This window comes from Dermacentor silvarum, chromosome 1 (assembly GCF_013339745.2).
Source record: "Dermacentor silvarum isolate Dsil-2018 chromosome 1, BIME_Dsil_1.4, whole genome shotgun sequence".
Taxonomy (NCBI): Eukaryota; Metazoa; Arthropoda; class Arachnida; order Ixodida; family Ixodidae; genus Dermacentor; species Dermacentor silvarum.
In genome coordinates this window covers 347,745,509-347,765,673 of record NC_051154.1, presented here as the reverse complement: position 1 = coordinate 347,765,673, position 20,165 = coordinate 347,745,509, and the positions used below count along the sequence as shown (strand labels likewise).

The window sequence follows — 20,165 nt, the reverse complement described above, 5'->3', positions numbered from 1 at the left end:
TCACCGCAGAAACTCGCTGTCAAAATGCTGGAGTCAGGAAGCGCGGCAGCAGCCACGAGCCAATTGACCTTCGTGCTGTCTCTCGTGTCAACACGAACTAAACGTCGAAAGCACTGCACATACGAAGTTACCGGCACTGGGCATACTTTGTCCGCATTGCAGATCGTTTTGAAGATGAAGCCCGTGCGGGCACGCCCTTTGTCCATGTCTCAGATCGCTGTCATGATATGGTGCACCCGCGTGGCCGTGCCATAAGCAGCAGCCGCCTAAAGTAAAGTGCGCCCCCTTCCTTCGCCTCGTGCCTCGCGCGCGACAAAAGATGGCACGCTTCCGCCCCGCCTTCGACGTAATCAACAAAGACCAGCACAAGTGACTAAATCCATCGGCAGCTTTGGTCCGCAGAACTGTGCAGAATGAGGTAGCCAGCGAGCAATCTGGGAGCAGCGCCCAGCGCTATCAGCACAGTTGGCTTGGTCCATTCGTGTTTCAGAGGGCGGCACGGGGTAGAGCTATGAGCTCACCCCATTCGTATTCGGAGGTGTGGAAGGGCGGCAGGAGAGAGGTGCGCGAGGCTGGCGATGTGGAGAAGGCTGGAAAACAGCACGTGGCTTGAATTTTTTTTTTTTTCCCTTTCAAGAATTTTGCATTCCATTTCCTTTCAGCACAGATACCCAGTAGCGCCAGACTTCATCGTTATTACCGATGACGTGGCATGAGGGCATTGTACAGTAAAACCTTGATAATTCGAACTCGGTTAATTTGAAATTTTGGTTAATTCGAAGAATTTTTGCGGTCCCGTCATTTTCCATGCAAATTCTACCGGATAGCTTAAATGGGCCGTGCGGCTCTATTCAGACAATTTGAGGTTTCCTGCTGGCAGCAACGTGCGGCTGTTGGGTTAGGGCGCTCCGTACAGTTGCCAACCGATTTTCCGAGCTCGTGGGGACTGAAAAATAGTCCGAAAAACTCGTTCGGCCGGAAAAAAAAATTATTATTAGGTCCCTTAGTGTGGCTTAAAAAAATCTCTAATAATGCCCTGCCTCATACTACGCTTGGAGGGGATAGACTTGCTTGGATTTGCGCAGCAGTGACGTCGTCTCCATGTACAATCGACACAAACGTCACCGTGTTGGCGGTCTTCGCCAACGGAGTTCACCATGGAGATCGAAGAAATGAGCTTCGCACCGCTTAGCTCTCACGAAGGTACAGGAGGTAGCGCCGATCACTGAGACATGGGTCTCCGAGACACCTGCTGAATGTACACGCCACGTTCAAAATAGCAACTGAAACTTTCGAAAAAAAAACTTACTAACTGAATTGACAAGCGTGGTATCAGCACAAGGTGTCAACCTTGCGCCCGGTTGCAAGATACGCATTTGGTGCCGCAGCACAGCATCGCCCCCCCTCCCTCCCTCCCATACCCCCACAGCTTTCCGTGAAAGCGCGTGTCCCTCGCGCGCTTTCATTCGCACATATGACGCGTGGCGACAATTTTATCGCCCTTGGACTTTATACGGAACCTCGAAACGGCGATGCCGACGTAAGAAATACGCTTGAAGTGTCCATTTAATTGTTATCGCAATAAAAAAAAAACATCGCACAATAAATGGTTATGACGATAGTGCTGACCGCATATACTAGAAAGAAAATAGAAAAAGTGCAGTAGTCAGAGTGTTCTGTCAACCAATGAAGGGCGGGCATGGCCTCTGAGACTGGAGGATGGCACATAATAGCGCGTGCCTCCCAATATTGGAGGCTATAGAGCGAGCCACTGGAATCCAAGCCAGTGCAAAATCGTCCTCCAAGATTGGGTAGCGTTACAGTGTACTAGAAGGGGGCAGTGGGCTTACTCAGCCGCTCCTCTGACGCAGTCAGCGTCGCATCCAAGAGGTGGCGCCACTGGCAACTTCAATGGAAGCTTTGCTTGCAGAAGCTTTGATTTTCCTTGCGTTTCTGACGGTTTCAGTTCGAAGCAGATAACACTCTTATTTGTTTTTAATTTTGGCATACTTGACAGTCTTTACATATCTTTAGCAAGCACTGTATTTGTTTAGGCCACATGATATTTGCCATAATAGTACCTTGTGGAAAAGGAAGACGGCAACTCTTGGGCAATTTGCTGCCTATCCTAACTCTAAGACCTTTTGTGCAAAGAGGTCGTCGCTGACGGATGTTGCTTATGCGGAAGGGGCCTTCGAATTTTCCGAATTATCGGGCAATCGTAAAAAATGTTGAAAATGGTTTCATGCCATGTCGACCTAATGTAAAATTTTGTCAGACAGAAAACAGTGCGTGCATACTTCCTGCAGCTGGGCTCAAAAAAAAAAAAAGAAAGAAAAAAATCAGGCATGCTGACTAGGTTTGTGTCTTTGCTTAGCCAAAATGAATATATATATATGGCTTAAATATTTCATTGTTCCACTTTAGTTGTTCCATGCTTCACAGTAAGCCTTCTGCGTTTATTATTAACCATCATTACGCCGTCACACATTTATTAAATCCAATCAGGTTTGTTTTTTCCATAAAGAAATGGAGGGAGGCCTGAACAAAAAGTGAAAACTAGTTCACTTGACAAAGGCTCCGGCCTATGCTTATGTACAGTTATATAAGGGTAAGCAAAATGAAGTTAACAGGACTGTTGCTGACAAAAAGCTTTTATTTGCAAGAAGTACAGCAAGCCATTGTTTCATGCACTTCAACTCATGTGCAACGGCTCAACTTCAGCTGCTTGGCCCTCTGCCGCTTTCCTGCCTTGTCATAGTTAATTCCTTTCACATAAAAATGCAGACGTGTGACAATCTAAAAGCTAATTATTTTAGCTGTGAGGCTAAGAGCGTGCACATTGCAGCCAACTTGGAGGGAAAGCTTACTCGTAACAACTTCCAGCATATCCATAATGCTGTCAGAGTGTAGCTCGCTCTGAGAGAAGCATTCTGTGAAAAGATCCTCTAGAATTTTCACAAAGCCATACAGCCGACTGGAGGGATGAAGGAGGCCTCCTCGGCCACAGAAGTTTGTTAGCCGGGCAAGTTGAAAACTTTCACCTGGTGGCGTCATAGTGAGCAGCTTTATGCATTCTTGGCATTTTGTGCTGGAATTGACAATACACTTCCACGCAACATAGCCCGCAATGTGGTAAGTGAGCCTCGAGCCGCTTCTGGCCACGTGCTGGTTATGGTCGTTTGAAACCCACACGCCCGTGCAATGCTGGGGTACCACGTTTGTGTGGCCTCTGTGGCAGTAGCGCTAGCAGCAGTTTGACTGCACTCACTTCTGTCACCTGATGCTTCGAGAGAGTCAACTTCCAGTAAGGAGGCCATTGTACCTTCCTCGCAGTTTCCTTCGCTAACTGACCTAACTAGACCATAAAAAGAAAAACAAATCACAGTGATCAGGAACTGTGTTCGAGTTGAGCACAAAACGTGGCTCGAAATGGAGCTCGCATACTGCGCTCGTGTCGTCCAGGGGCTTGTCAGCTCTGTGGAGGTTCTTTTCCCACTCTTTCCGTCTATTTTTATCCTTCGGGACGCCAAGCAAGGACAACTTCGGCCCATCCTTCACATAAACATAGCTTGTTTGCACCCATGCGCTTAACAGTGGTTTTGTCGATGCCGCGGCATGGCTCAGTTACTGCAAGGTATACTAATCTCTTGCAGGCTATGTGCGAAAAAAAAAAACACTGAAGGAAAAAAAAAAACCCAGACGACGACCTCCACAGAAAAAACAACGCAGCTCAGCAACTCCAACTAATATGATCGGGCACTGGGCGGGCGGGCACTGGGCAGCTGCGCCGTCGCACCCACGTTCCATTGAAACTGACGCCAGCGCCGCCCCTTGGGCTGTCGGAGAAGCTCATATTTGCGACATTCGCGGAGCCGCCGCATCGCATAGCCTCCGCCGGAGAGTAAGCCCACTGCCCCCTTCTAGTACACTGTAGTAGCGTGGCTTGGAATGAGCGATTTAGTCCAGAAAATTGTACTTTGGAGTCTCAATTCGTCCGAAAAAAATGAGTGCAAAAATGCATTAACTCAATGGGAACCCTGACGGTGCATTTTTGAAGTCCGGAATATCTAGCAAGTCCAAGTCTTTAGAGTCGAGCACCCGCATGCCCACTTTAGCAGCAGTTATCGATTCCGTAAAGATCGTCCGCAACTTTGTTGAGTGCAGTGCGGGTGATATTTATATGCTACGTGTTGTGAGGCAGCTGGAGAGCATGGCAGTTGGGGTGGCAAACTACCACGCCAAGTAATCATCAGTGATTACTTCGAGTAATCTTTCTCGGACATGGAAAATAAAGGTTATTTCTTTTTGCGGCAAGTTCTTGCTTGTTTTCTTTTTTTTATGCATTTCGGTTATTCGAAATTCTGCTCGAAGAATTTTCATCGTCCGACGACCTTCGAATTATCGAGGTTTTACTGTAGTAAGCGGGTTATTTCACCATAGAATATAGAGTGTAGACCGCTTATAACGTACTAACGCACTATAACCAAAGCAACAATTTTCAAGGCTCGCACATATGCAAAACATGTGCACCGAGCCACCTCGCGTATGCAACAGTAGAGGAATGCGGCTAGAACATTTGCATTCAATTTACAGTCGAATCTCGTTAATTCAAACCAAATCACGCGGCGGCACCTCCGAGTGGCATTGCTCCGGCACCACCATAGAGTAAAAGCTTAGGAGAGTCCCCTCAATGTCGTGCGTCAACAAAACAAAAAAAAAAACGTGCGGATATTTTACCCTATCTCAAATGGCAAGGTCGCCGATTATTCGATGTGCCAGAACATGCGTTTACGTTCCGACGTCTCAGCCACGCTACCGTAGCCACGCGTAGAAAATGGCAGTGAACCCTTCTTTCTCCTTTATGCTTCCTCTACTTTCTAGTCACATGTTGACCTTGCACGCTGCGGCTACGGCGCAGAGGGAAGCAGTGGCGCTGTCCCAGGCGGGCCAACAAAACTGCCCACGCCAGCAAACGCCCACTTCCCGATAACGGCAGAAAACGAAACTTCGAGGAGCTGGCGCCGGGCCGGCTGGAATGGCGGCAGACGCACACGGTGACAGTCGAAAGTGAGGGAGCTACGAGGGAGGGCGAGGGGAGCCACCGAAGCGGCGGAGTTGCCGAGGCGAAATCCGCTTCCCTGCCGCCCTTGATATAATCTCGACCGGGTGAGGTGGGTCGTCACCGCAGGAATCAGGAAACGACGATGAAGGCGGGCATCGTGATGATGAAAAATAGAAAAGATTGTATTCACTTCATTGGTACATGGTTTTGACTCTATCTGAGTCTCGAGCGGTTCTAATTAACACGGGGGCCAGGACGGCCTTAAATCCCCTCGTGGTGGCCGGCGTTTCCTTCGTGGAAGTCCTCTCTCCGGTGGTCAAGTTGACGACCTCCTCGCCCTCGGGTCCTCCTTCTTGGTAGCTCGCCGTTTTCGTCTGCTCCGTAGAGGTGAGAGCTCTCTCGGGGCTGAAGGGGATTATCTCGTCACGGGAAAAGTGCTGAGGCTTGCTTCCCACATTGGAGAGATACAGATTCCAGGCATAACCTGCCGATGACCCCTTCGGGGAACTTGTGGAAGTGTCAGACCTCTGTCGGGCGGTCAAGTTGGCGACCTCCTCTCCCTCGGGTTTTCCTTCTTGGTAGCTCGCTGTTTTCGTCTGCTCCATAGGGGATGAAAGGGGATTATCTCGTCACGGGAAAGGCGCTCGAGCTTGATTCCCACATTTCACAGGTGCAGTTCCAAGGCGATCATAATAGCCTTATCTCGTCACGGGAAAGGCGCTCGAGCTTGATTCCCACATTTCACAGGTGCAGTTCCAAGCCGATCATAACAGCCCGTCCACCGCCGCAGGAGGTCTCGAAGGGGTTGCAGCATCCAAGCACCTCGAAGAGACCATAGACCCCGTGCCTCTGCTTGGTTTCGCCGTTCGTTCCAAGGCAGGCCAGGTGACACCCTCTGGAAATAGACCACGCCAAGCCCAAGGCACAACAAACAGAGAGCACCCAACTAACCATGAGAACTGCCAGGTTCACACATTCTTCACGCAAAACCTTATCAGAATTAAACATGCAGCCCTCGTTCGAGCTTTCCGAAAATTAACAAAAGGAAAAAACCAGACTTAAGTGCAATTTTCAATTAACCTAATACCTAACGTTTTTGTTTCTCCTGCCCGGGAAAGCCACATTTACTGAGAGACCGAGAGTGCATTGAAATGCAGCAATAATGGGGTTAATCATGAGTTGAAAACTGAAGAACAAAACACATCCGCGAAAAAAAAAAAAGAACGAAAGGGGCCCTTTACAACATTTTGCTTCACACAGGGAAGCTACGGCTGAGGCCATCCGCATTGGCATTGTCGCGTCCTTTCCTGTACCTGACATCAAAGCTATGCTCTTGCAGACTAAGGCTCCAGCGTAGCAGTCTGCCGTTCCTCGGGGACATATTCCTAAGCCACGTCAAAGGACAATGATCAGTTTCCACTAGGAACCGTGATCCTGCCAGATAACATTGAAGCTTGTGTATTGCCCATACTAAGCAAGCGCACTCCTTCTCGGAAGTACTATAGGCCTGTTCGCGGACAGTCAGCTTCCGGCTTACGAACACTACCGGGTGTTCCTCCCCGTTTTCACTTTTCTGACTGAGCACTGCACCCATGCCTCGATCACTAGCATCGCACTGCAGAATGAAAGGAAGATCATAAACAGGAGCTCTCAAGATGGGTTTGTCGGCTAAAGCGGCCTTTAACTTGAGGAAAGATTCGTCTTTTTGTTCGTTCCACACAATTTTCACTGGTTCATTCTTCCGTAAACTGTCCGTGAGGGGACTTGCGATTTCTGAAAAGTTACGGATGTAATGTTGATAATAGCCAGTTAGTCCCAAAAAGGAACGGACATCTGTTTTCGTCACTGGTCTAGGGTAATCGGATATGGCGGCTACTTTAATCTCAAGGGGGCGTCTGTAGCCACGTCCGACCTTGTGGCCTAAGTAGCTAACTTCGGCTTTTCCTAGTTGACATTTTTCGCCCTTCAGGGTCAAACCGGCCGCACGCAAACTCTCTAGCACATTCTTAAGGTGATGCAAATGGTCCTCCCAAGTAGGAGAGAAGACTGCGATGTCATCCAAGTAGGGAAGCGCGTAGTCCTGCATTCCTTTCAGAACCCGGTCCATAAGTCGTGAGAAACAAAACGGAGCGTTTTTCAATCCGAAAGTGAGGACAAGAGGCCGAAAGGTACCTAGAGGGGATGTAAAGGCGGCATAATGGCTAGCTTGCTCTGTCAGTGGTACCTGCCAGTAACCCCTCGTTAAGTCTAGCGTAGATACATATTCAGCCCTGCTGATGGTCTCCATCCCGCTCTTCCAGATTAGGAATGGGGTAATTCTGATCTTTGGTTATGGCGTTTAGCCTTCGGTAATCGATACAAGGCCTGGGGCTTTTCCCCGGAGCCTCAACCAGAATTAGCGGGGACGCGTATTCACTCTCAGAGGGAACAATTAACCCCAGCTCTAACATCCTCTGGATCTCGGTTTCCAAAATTTGCCTCTGCCTAGGTGAAACCCGGTAGGGCCTGCACTGAATGGGCACGTCCGATACCAGCTTAATATCATGCTCCATCAAGCTAGTTCTACCTGGCCGATCTAAAAAACAGTCTTCAAAGTTACCCACGAGCTCTCGCAGTTCGCTTCGCTGGTGTGGATTTAAATTTGGGTCTGCGCCTATGTCCGCGTATACTTTAGAAAGTGGAAGTTCCGTTGGCGGCATCGGATAAGCAAATTCTGTTTCCACTTCTTCGGGCGTATTTAGTGCGAGATGAACTATGGCTTCACGCTCTCGATATGGTTTCATTAGGTTCGTGTGGTATATCCTCAGCTCTTTACGTCTACCCGGTAATTTGATGGCATAGTTTGTGTCTGAGAGTTTCTCCATGACCTCCGCAGGTCCTTCCCAAAGGACGTCTAGCTTGTTTTTTCTGGACGCCGTTAGCAAAAGCACCTTATCTCCTACAGTGAAAGTCCGCTTCCGAGCGTTCCTATCATAGTATACTTTAGCTTTCATCTGGGCGGATTTCATGTTTGCCTCCACCAGCTCTTGACAAGATTGCAACCGCTCTAGGAGTTCCAATACATACTCAACAACTGTCGGGTCATCTCCGCGCCCTTCCCACGCCTCGCGCACCATTTGAAGCGGAGATCGAAGCGACCTCCCATAAACGAGCTCAGCTGGGCTGAATCCGGTGGCTTCATGCGGCACCGACCTCAAGGCAAACATAGTGGCCGCTAAGCATGCCTCCCAGTCCTTTCTTTGCTCGTAGCACAATGCCCGCAGTACCCTTTTCAGAACGGAGTGCCATGCTTCTACACTGTTGCTCTGTGGATGCCGCACTGAACTGCGGATGATGCTAATGCCGCACCTTTCTAGGAAGGTGGTAGTAAGGGCGCTGGTGAATACGCTGCCCTGATCACTCTGTAATTCAGATGGGAAACCTAATCGGGAGAACACCGAGAGTAAGGCTTCAACTACCTCGACTGAATTTATTTCTTTTAGGGGAACGGCCTCCGGAAACTTCGTTGCGGGGCAAATCATCGTCAAAAGGTATTTGTACCCTGAACTCGTCACGGGAAGGGGTCCCACAATATCAACCACTAAGCGTTTGAAGGGTTCAGTGATTACGGGAACTAACTTCATAGGTGCTTTCCTCTTTTCGTGTGGCTTTCCCACTTTCTGACAAGCCTCGCACGTTTGGACATAATTTTCTACATCCTTGAAGCATCCCGGCCAATAAAATTCTCGCAGTAACCTGTCTTTAGTCTTCTTTATGCCTAAATGACCCGCCCAGCCGTTGCCATGGCACAGGTTGAGGATTGGAGCTCTGTATCTTGAGGGAACAACGAGCTGATCATACTGTACTCCCTTCGTGTCTTTGTACTGTCGGTACAAAAGACCAGCGCGACGCCGAAAAGTGATGTTTCTTCTGGCTATCCCCTCTTTCTCTAGTTCTTTCAGTTTGTCGAGGGACACATCACTCTGTTGTTCTGCCGCGAGTCCCTCTTTATCAACTCTCAGTAGGTCTAAAAAGCCTTCCGAATGTGGCAGTACGAAATTAGTCTCTAATTCCTCAGCTAGCCCTTGCGGCGATATTTCTACTGAGCCGCATGCCTCCTCGCTAGCGCCTTTTTCACTGCTTTCACTAGCTAGGGGCTGTGCTTCCTGAGTGTCTATGCCATGAGGCATATTTCTGGCTTCGCTGCCGTGTTTCATCTTTGCCGCGATCTCCCGAGCTTTGGAACGCGTGAGAGCTTGGACCGTATGGTCGCCAAAACTCAGACCCTTCTTCTTCAACAGCATCTCTGAGCGATTTGAAAACAAGTAGGGATAATGTTCGGACAGATTTTGTGATACTGCGGCTTCAGTCCTTAATAGTCCAAACGGCCCCTCAATATTCACGTTGGCTATGGGCAAGCAGACACTATTTTCCTCAACTACCTGCCGGATCCATGCACCTTCCCCGGTGAAATCCTCAGGTTTCACGTACGCGGGGTGGACAATGTCCATTGTCGCAGCTGAGTCCCTAAGTACCTTACATGGTATTCCATTCACTACTAGGTCGCGAAGGTAGGGTGCTAAGAGTGCCAAGTTGTCGTCGTCACCATTCACAAAAGAAAAAACTATTCTAGGCTTCCGACAGCCGATCGCAAGGTGTCCAGGCTCCTGGCAACGGAAACAGACGACCGGTTTTGTAGCCTCCAATGCTCTTGTTGTTTTCTTTTCATCTTTCGCTGCGCTGTTATTCTGGCCTAAATTATCGGTCGGTACGTCTTTGGTCCCACTTCCAGCTTTCTCGTTGTGAAAAGGGCGCCTGTTTTCCTCTTTGCTGAATTTCGTCAATGGCCTGACGCGCGTTTTCTCTGATTCGCGACGTGCGGCGAATTCATCTGCTAGTACTGCGGCACGTTCTAAGTCCTTTTCGCCCGACCTATCTTGAATCCACAGGCGCATCTCTTCGCTCAAGGACCCATAGAACTGCTCCTTGCAGATTAGCTCCACAACCTTGTTGTGACAACCGAACGCATCTTCCCCTTTTAGCCACTCAATTAAATTGGCTTTCAGCTTATAACTGAAATCTTGAAAAGACTCGCCCGGTGTCCTAACTGCCTCCCGAAAACGGCGGCGGAAAGCCTCCGCTGAGAGCCGATATTTTCTTAGCAGCGCAGCTTTTACTTTCTGATAGTCCTCTGACTCGTCCTTCGTTAGCCTCGCAATTATTTCGGTTGCTTCGCCAGGAAGAACGGTCAGAATCTGTTGTGGCCAACTCTCTAGTGCCAACCCGTTTCTCTCGCAGGTTCGTTCAAAAGTAACGAGAAATAAACCCATGTCATCGTTCACCTTGTACGATGGCATGAGATCCCTTATCTTCACTCCTACTTCACCTGAACGTCTTTCATCTATTGAGAGGTTATTTGCTGATTGCCTGGCCAGATCCCGCTGCACGTCTAGTTCTTTTAGCCTTATTTCGTGAGCTCTCTGTTCCTCGCGTTCCTTTCTTTCTGCAGCTTCCTTTTGATCAGCTCTCTGCCTTTCTTCTGCAGCACTTCGTTCAGCTTTCTCAGCTCTTTGCCTTTCCCTCTCCTCTGCAGCGTTTTGTTCAGCTTTCTCAGCTCGTTTCTCTATCTCTTCCCATGCTTCTGAAATTTCGTCCTCAAGAGCCCCGCACTTCTCAATCGCCTCAATAAGCTGTGGCTTTCTCTGACTTTTCCCGACCTCAATTCCCAGCTCTTCACAAAGTAATAACAACTCTGGCTTTTTCCGTTTGCCCAAATCCATGGTCAATCCCGAACGAGGACTTTCTTACTCTGCTGTGACGTGAGGAAGCTTTCAACAGGAGCCTGCACGTACAGAAACTAATTCGCCGTTTTAGAAAACACACAAGCTAAAACCTGGCAAATTCTCAAAGAAAGTCAAGCGCTCACCATTCTGCTGAAGCCAGGACGAAGGGTGGAGTATCCCATTGCTGCCAACCAGCTGATATAATCTCGACCGGGTGAGGTGGGTCGTCACCGCAGGAATCAGGAAACGACGATGAAGGCGGGCATCGTGATGATGAAAAATAGAAAAGATTGTATTCACTTCATTGGTACATGGTTTTGACTCTATCTGAGTCTCGAGCGGTTCTAATTAACACGGGGGCCAGGACGGCCTTAAATCCCCTCGTGGTGGCCGGCGTTTCCTTCGTGGAAGTCCTCATCTCCGGTGGTCAAGTTGACGACCTCCTCGCCCTCGGGTCCTCCTTCTTGGTAGCTCGCCGTTTTCGTCTGCTCCGTAGAGGTGAGAGCTCTCTCGGGGCTGAAGGGGATTATCTCGTCACGGGAAAAGTGCTGAGGCTTGCTTCCCACATTGGAGAGATACAGATTCCAGGCATAACCTGCCGATGACCCCTTCGGGGAACTTGTGGAAGTGTCAGACCTCTGTCGGGCGGTCAAGTTGGCGACCTCCTCTCCCTCGGGTTTTCCTTCTTGGTAGCTCGCTGTTTTCGTCTGCTCCGTAGGGGATGAAAGGGGATTATCTCGTCACGGGAAAGGCGCTCGAGCTTGATTCCCACATTTCACAGGTGCAGTTCCAAGGCGATCATAATAGCCTTATCTCGTCACGGGAAAGGCGCTCGAGCTTGATTCCCACATTTCACAGGTGCAGTTCCAAGGCGATCATAATAGCCTTATCTCGTCACGGGAAAGGCGCTCGAGCTTGATTCCCACATTTCACAGGTGCAGTTCCAAGCCGATCATAACACCCTCCTCCCTCACATTCCACGCTCTCCGCATGCGCCTTTCGCCGTGCTGTGCCGGCGCCGCCCGCTCCCTGAAGTTTCGTTTACTGCCGTTATCGTGAAGCGAGCGTCGGCCGGCGCTGGCAGTTTCGTGGCTCTCGCTGGCTATGCGCGCCGTGATATTTCACGACTCGCACTCAAGATTCTGGTTTTAGCCTCACTGGCTGTTCGTTCGCACCACATGCCCTTCTCCTCCACTTCGTCTCTCTTTCTTTCTCGAGCACTCCTTGGGGCGCCCGTTTGAGGGGAGCGTTCGCCATCTCCGCTGACTTCCGTACTCCCAGGCAGCCGCACTGTAAGCGGTATTTCGTTTCCTGCAACTGCACTATAAGCGATACGTGTATACATGGAGTGCTATGGGAAAATTAACGGGAGTCTGAAAAGACCGCACTATATCCGGTCCTGCACTATAAGCGGTTACATTATAAGTGGTCTATACTGTACATGTATACAAAAGTTTACGGTGCAGCAAATTCTCATTGTTATAACCGATACAGTGGAATCTCGATACGATTCTGCATAATACGTTCTTTGTCTTTTTCCCAGCCAGTGTCTTACAGAAGCAACGTATTTTGGATAATATGATTTTCGGATGACTCGTTTTATTTTACAGTTTACGTGAAGCAGTAGCACACCCAGGATCTCTGCCAGGGGAGGGGGGTTGAATTTTTGTGTGTGGGGGAGCCAGCACTCTGCATAATATGCAATTTCCTTGCTTTAGTCAGAGGAATCCAACGGCAAATGAAATGCCTAATATGTAATTATAATACAGTGAAACCTCCATTTAACGAAGCTGTACTTGCAGCGAAAAACTGCATTATATCGAGGTTTCGTTAATTCAGTAGAACTAAGATGGGGAAATAAAGATAGTTCGTTACATCGCGAATTTCGTTAAATTGAGGTTCGTTATTTCGAGGTTTGACTGTAATAATGACACCAAGGATGATGACAATGTTTATTTCTTCAGCATTTTTCTCAAAGTAATTTAAGAGCGAATGAATAAATACAAGACAGTGATAGAGCGTTTCTGTTAATCAGGAAAATTCGACCTCGAGCCATCTCCTGAATTGTAATGACAATGTGAACAGAGCACTGAAGGTACTCGTTGGATTTGTGGGGCTGGACGTGTGGGGGGGGGGGGGGGGGGTTTAGCCCCCCTTCCCCCCGCCATTGGTGTGCCACTGCTGTGAAGATTGTATCACCGAGATTCCGCTGTGTATTGTTAAAACTGGTATAATTATACGTAGGTTCGACTGTACTGCTGTTGAGCCATTTTCTTCGAGATCAGGCATCATGCAGATAAGCCTGCCACATGCATCTAATGGGCACCTGTTTCAGCTCTGAGGAATTTCATATATTCACAACATGACCAAGCATTTTCATAATATGAAATGTTAAATGCACATAATTCATTACGAAACTTTACATTATGTCGACATATCCATGTTCACTATAAGAAGGTTCAACTGTAGTTGTTCCAGAATCTATAGCCTCACGTGCTGCAAACCCAAAGTGCCTGCTGTTGGCCAAAATGGTTCCTGAACATAATTGGCACATTGCATCCCCTGCCACCCTCTGAACCTGTCTGCATCTATTTCAGGTGGGCTATAGCATCCGATTCGAGGACTGCACATCAGAGCGGACAGTGCTGAAGTACATGACGGATGGCATGCTTCTCAGGGAATTTCTCTCTGAGCCAGATTTGGCTAGCTATAGGTATGACAACCTTTGCGCCCTTTTGCCTTGTTGGTTTTTGCATTGGTAGCATCATTGGGTGAGATAGAACATGTTTAGCATTGCTCCCTGTCCTATCGTGTGTATTCATAGACTGTCTCCATGCATAATCTTTGCTTATTACAGTCAGTTACCAATTTTTAGGAAACTGGTGGTACCGCATAAATCTGAATAATCAGGTTGGCCGAAAAAAAAAAATTTTTTTTTTTGTGTGTGACATGATGCACACAGATGAGTTTGAAAAATCAAGTGACACTCCGTGTGGTGTCCAAAATTTCAGTTGCTGTTATACATTGGTTTTATGAAATAGGGGTCGGTGGCCACAAAAAAGTCTAAATAATCAAGCGGGTCCAAAAAAAATCTGTCATCCGAAATCGTCGTCCTTGTGGACTATGACACAAACCACAACAGGCGCTCCATCAGCCATTGCTTCTTTTAATGCTCACAGTGTTCATTGTTTTCACACAGTTTGCTTGAGCAAGAAAAATAAGAACTGAGGGACTCGATTTCTGTTAGCAACAATCGTATGAGGGGGGACGCGGGTTCTAGAATGGTGAAAAAGTACGAAAAATTGATTTTTGTAAAAATGCAATTTAGGAATGTTTGGGCTTTCAAGCACCTGCCCTGAAATTATTAACCCTGATTTCGATCGGTAAATAGGAAAAAATCGGCTTTCAAAACGCCACGGGAGCCGCGAAACGACCTGCGGCAGGCAAAATTTGTTCAAACTTCCTGCGCACGCAGTGCCGGCCCACCGTCGTTATGTTGATCTTGTTTTGTAGCTGTTTTCTTTGTGAGAATTTTGCACTAGCTAAATATGGCGCCACTCAAGCTGAATGACGGCTCTCGCCGTTTTTCCAAAAGGTGGTTCCGCGCCTCTGATTGGGCGGAGCGTGTGCGTGCAAGGCGAGCTCCCTGTCTCGCGCCTCCCATTGGCTTGCGCGGCCACCGAGGTGGCCATTTTGCTTTTTATTTTTGTTTTGCGTGCGCCACCGTATCAGTCCTCCGTTGCTCCCGGTTTCTCGTGGTCGTCTGCTACGCTTGCGTTCACGCGGCTCACGCACCGTCTTTTCGTCTTGCGCTCGTCTAAAGATGGCGCGATAATCTTGCGGAACGAAACGAAAGCATCCATAATACGCACGGCTGAAAATTGTGGACAAAGGCGCGCAGCCTGAACGGTTGGAACCATCGCGTCCGAAGCTGCACATCTAAGGTCACCGTTGATTCTACTGGGCATAGCCGCAGCCCATCTGATGTCATCGAATCGTCAGCCAGCGCGTCCAGCGGCACCCAAGACTGCGTTGGTACAGCATACTATTCAGCGCGCTGCCCGAACAGTTGGCACGAGCGGAACGACCGGAACCACCTGTTCATTCCGAAGCGGCACATCTAACGTCGCCGTTGATTCTACTGGGCATAGCTGCGGCCCATCTGATGTCATCGGATCGTCAGCCAGCACATCCAGCGGCATCCAAGACCGTGTTGATACGGCATACTATTCAGTGGGCGAGTCGGCTGAGCACGCGAGAAGTGCGGCGATTTTGAAGGAGTGTCTGGCATCACAGTGCGCAACGAAGCAGAAATTCAAGCTGCTAGTCGCAAAAGCTTCAGAAGTCGCAAAATGAGCATCTAGATAGTAGTGCCACCGAGGCTAGGCTTTCAAAACGACACAAGCCAGCAAAGCACCCTGCATATACAGCCCTGGCATGCTGTAGAGCAAAGTGTTGTTGAATGACAATAATCAATTTTGGTCATGAAATAAATATTCCATGCGTGCGTGCTTTTGACTTGAGCATTGTGAAAGTTTATTTGTCTATGGAAAGGCTACTTTATTATACAATTTTTGTATTCATTTAGCTTGCAGGCCACTGGAACGGGCACATGAAGTGGTAAATGTAGCTTGTCACACTGGTTTAGGGGCAGTACATGGCTTTATAACAAGTTTTTCCCTGTTTTCTGGCAGGGTACAGTCATATATTTAGTATATTCATTCTCGTGAAGAATAAAGCTACAAAATGATGTCATTGATATAGCTGTAGCTGGATTCTAGAAAAAGTTGCAGCTGTCTAAACTTCAAATGCGTTTTTCTCAGTTCGATGTTTTTACACACTGCACTCAGTCTTACGGGGCTTTTTTCTATGATGTTGTGGAGTGACAATAACAAGTTTGGTATCAGTGTATTTGTATTGAAATGATCTAGGGGGTGATGCTATTTCTGTTACTCTAGCATCATTTTATAAATTACAATCAAAAGTAACAATGAGCGAAAATAAGAAAAATATATTCACAGTCAATGTTGGTCTCCTTTCTTACCTCTAGAATGCTTTCAAACAAATAAAAATAGCATCACCCCCTAGAGCAACTCTTTGGCATTAAAGTCATGCTCTTACTTTTTGTCTTCAACAAGGAGAAATTGCCAAAAATCACCCGTAAGAAGTACTCATGAAACTTATTTTCAGACTTGAATACTTTCTGAACTAGAATAGGTATCAAAAAACTAATTATAGATTTGAAATGAGTGTGAAAAATTGATCAAAACTGTGAAGTTTAGTTCGATCATGTTCTTCGTGGCCTACCCATGTGTTTTTTGGTTTGTCTGCAGTGCAGCATGCGGGTTAAATGCATTTCGCTTCGGTTCTGAATGCCACTTGTTGCTTCTGTCGTTTGCCGCTTCTTTACCGTGTTGCTAGGGTGCACGACTACATGAGTGTATCATCGTGTTGTGTGTGAAAGCTACAGAGGCTTGCAAGGACTGATTTTGTCGGTTTTATGTGGTGCGCGAAATCGTCACACCAGCTGTCATGCAGTTCATGTTTTTGGATCTACTTTATACGTAGCATCGCGTGCGTTGAACTGTTGCTAGTTTGCTTCATGCAGAACTGTTGATATTTTTATATGCGAGGTTTTCGCCTTGCCTTGTTTATATAGAGAGGGCTTAAATCATGCTGTTTTTTATCGGAGTGACTACAGAAAAGTGCTTCTTCAACAGCTTTATTCTTTTCGCCTGAGGACATCTTCGATATTGTGGTTTCTTTCGAAATGTGTTAGAAAGGATGTAGCTCAAGGCGAGGATTGCTGTTTGACTTTCGTTGAAAAGGTTGCTCACGCTTGGGAAGTATTTACTCCTTAATGCTGTCTGAGCAGACTTAACGTATTTACTCGAATCTAGGCCGACCTCGATTCTAAGCCGACCCCCGAGAGTCCAAAGCCAGAAAAAAAAAAAAAAGCTTACCTCGAATGTAGGCTGAGCAAAAAAAAGCGAGGACAGCGTTCACAAAATGAAAACGGCATTTATTGAATCTGAACGGGCAGAGCTGATTCAACGTCATCGTCGCTGCTAACCTCATCGCTATGTTGCTTGTCGCTGTCATCTTCCAACAGTGCACTATCTTTGGTACCGTTAAGCGCATTAGATATGCTGCACTTTTTCAAAAGAGGCACGATCAAAGTACCTGGGATGTCGTCCCATGCTGCAGCTACCCAGCCCGCCTGCTGCGATAGGGATGCTCATTTGATGCGGCCCGTTCCGTGTAATATTTCCGCAGACGATCTTTCAAGGGTTTGTTGATGTAGACATCAAGTGGCTCTAACTGGGGGCCTGTCATGCCGCCCGGTATGACAGCGAGGTCCATGTTCGCTTGGGTGAGCGCAGCCTTCACAGTCAAGTTCCCACGGTAAGAGTCGAGGACAAGGAGCTAGTTCTTCATCAAAAGGGCTCCTGGACACCGTCGCCTCTTTACCGTCACATCTTTACCCACTCTTCCACCATTGCACCCGTCATCCAGTCGGTCTCATTTGCCCGCACAATGATGTTTCTTGGGAAAGCTTCCTGAGCAGGCAGTGTCTTTCTTTTAAATATCATATAAGGAGGGAGTATATGTTCATCAGCTGTGCAGCGCAGCATCACGGTTGCGCGCTGCTTCACGTTGCCCGCAGAGCGCACCTTCATCTCCTTGGCACCCTTTTCATTCACGGTGTACGCCACTGGCATGTCAAAATAAACAGCCGTTTGGTCGGCATTGCCGATTTGCCCAACACCATGCCGTACACCGATACGACACAGGTCAAAATGGCGACGTCGCTCGTGTACGGTTGGCTACTGACGCTTCTCTCTTTCACAGCACGTAGCACTGAAAAGCTACCAGCTTTTCTTCAAAATCGCTTGGCAGCTTCTGGGTGATTGAAGTGCGATGTCGGAGGCTGAAGCCCAAGTGCTTCATGAATTTCTGAAGCCAGCCCTGGCTGGCTTTGAAATCCTTTGGCGTTAGGCCTTGCTCCCTTGAAAGTTCCCTCGCTTTCGCTTGGAGCACTTTTGTTGTTACTGGGAGGGCAGCTGCTCTCTGCGTCTGAACGAAGTCTGCCAAAACTGTCTCCACTTCGTGGTGACGACCTTTCTTTGGTCCGGTAAATGTCATCCTCGTTGCAGAGCACGCAAAATATTCGGTCGTTGCCCCCTCCAACGACGGACGTTTCCCTCATCGATGCCAAAGTTCTGCCCAGCTTGAAGGTTTGACGATGCCTCCGCAGCTATCACAACATTTCACTTGAAAGCGGCACTATAGTGGCATCTCCTCTTTGGTGCCATTGCGAATAACACCTTGCCGAATAACACCATACGACACAGGTCAAAATGGCGACGTCGCTCGTGTATGGTTGGCTACTGGCGCCGCTAATAGAGGCTCCGATACTGACTTTACTAGATGGCGCTAGCTATGCATTGTATTTATCAGTTTCAATGAAAAAGTGGCGCATTTTTTAAAATCCTCGAATTTAAGCCGACCCTAAGTTTGGAATATGATTATTTGAAAAAAAAACTATCGGCCTAGATTCGAATAAATATGTTACCACTCAGAGGGCTTTGTTTGTTTGTTTGTTTCACGACATATATATATAGTCCCTTTTTGCGTGTGCATTTTGTACTCAAATTCTTTCTTATTATTTTTTGTGGTTAGGAGCGCAATGCCAACACCGCAAAGGACTAAACCCAGCCTTGTTGCCGGTGCCAGCGGCCATTTTTCAATATATTGTTCGGCATCTCTCTTCCGTAACATTTGAACAAAGAATACTGAAAAGTTAGTAAGACTTTAGCTTTGTATATTTCCAAGCAGGTCACTAACGGAATTTCAAATTGTGACAACTGCAGCGGAAAAGGCAGTTCGTCGACGTATGCAGCGGAAATGTATCAGCGGCATAGCGCTGACTCTCACTTTTATTTACCCGTGCTTGTAACGGCTTCGTTGACTAGCGTACGCCATTAATACTTTAGGTCATGGCCATTAACAAAACTGCAATTACTTTTCTTGAGACAATTTTGGCGGCACTTATTCGATGACGTCACATGTGTTCATTGGCGAAAATATCACTACAATGTGTGCAGGCATCACGTCGTGTGCCTATTTTTAAGGTACAGAAACAGTATTACGGCAAGGGTAGAAGAAAATACGATCGAGACATCACTGTAGTCAACAAAACCAGGTGGCTATTTACATGAGCTCTACTTCTTATAACTGGGCTTCGTTGCGCCTGTCTGTGGGATGCACCTGGCACGTATGCGAACTGGGTTGTCCCAAACTTTGGTGACATTCACGTGCAGACCTTCCTATACTCGACATGTCTGCTCTCACCATAGAGGCCAGCACCTTTCCTGCAGCTGTCACCATAGAAGAAACAGTCTGGCATCCGAACAGAGGAGACATTGCAGCCGCTAACTTAAGCCATCGTTGCTGCAAAGGGTTGTTGTCTGCTACTGCTCCCGAGCATACTTTCGAAAGCGACCGCTAGGTGGCTATCAGTGGCGCCTCTATAGGCAGTGTGCTATGCGTATAGCATCCCTCATAGTCCAGGGTTGACTATCAGAAACTGAAATTAGCGAGAGGCAATTTTGGCAATGGGGTTCATGAGTGACCTGTTTCTAATCAAGGTAGCATGGGGTCACTTCACTGCAGTGTGGTCATAGTGGACGAGGCACACGAGCGCACGCTTCACACAGATATCCTGTTTGGCCTGGTCAAGGACATTGCAAGATTTAGGCCCGACCTCAAGCTACTGATCTCCTCAGCAACCCTGGATGCTGAAAAGTTCTCCGAGGTGAGAACCATTTCTGTTTTTTCATGGCAACTTGGATTTTAGCAGCAGGCTGCAAGGCGTAACATTTTTTTTTTTTTCACTTAAGCTGGGGTAGTCTGATTTTCATAACTGTCATTTAGCCCTCTAATGGCAACATGTTGCTGTTGGCTAGCGTAACCTGCCCACAAAAGTTCAGAATGTGGAAACTTATAAAAACTTCTAGCTGTTTAATGGCCTAATCATGCAGCCTGATGTTAAGGGGCCACTTCATAGGCTCCACTGTTGCAGTCAGTTGTACACCCCTGCACTTTTCTTCAGATACTTCAAGTTTTTATAGCTTCCACCTCTTCAAAAGTCTTATAGGCCGGCATATCTTTCTCTGAACAATATCATGCTGACATGTCCTATTTCTTTGAATCTAAGGGAATATTTTTTTTTTTTTGAAAAACGAGTTACAAACTCAAGGGTCAGCTTAGATTCGAGGATTTCATTAAGAGCCTTCAAAATGGTAAAATGACACTCTGCTAGCGCCACTGTAAAA

At 47.6% G+C, this 20,165-nt stretch overlaps 1 protein-coding gene across 1 annotated transcript in view; it reads left to right on the top strand.

Annotated features, from left to right (window-relative positions):
• LOC119437400 (pre-mRNA-splicing factor ATP-dependent RNA helicase DHX16-like) overlaps positions 1-20,165 on the top strand; it is a 147,399-nt gene that overhangs the window by 82,560 nt on the left and 44,674 nt on the right. Inside the window, exons 12-13 of the mRNA XM_037704429.2 lie at positions 13,425-13,540; positions 19,504-19,645. Of these exons, the coding sequence (XP_037560357.1) occupies positions 13,425-13,540; positions 19,504-19,645 (258 nt within the window). The remainder of the gene's footprint in view (positions 1-13,424; positions 13,541-19,503; positions 19,646-20,165) is intronic.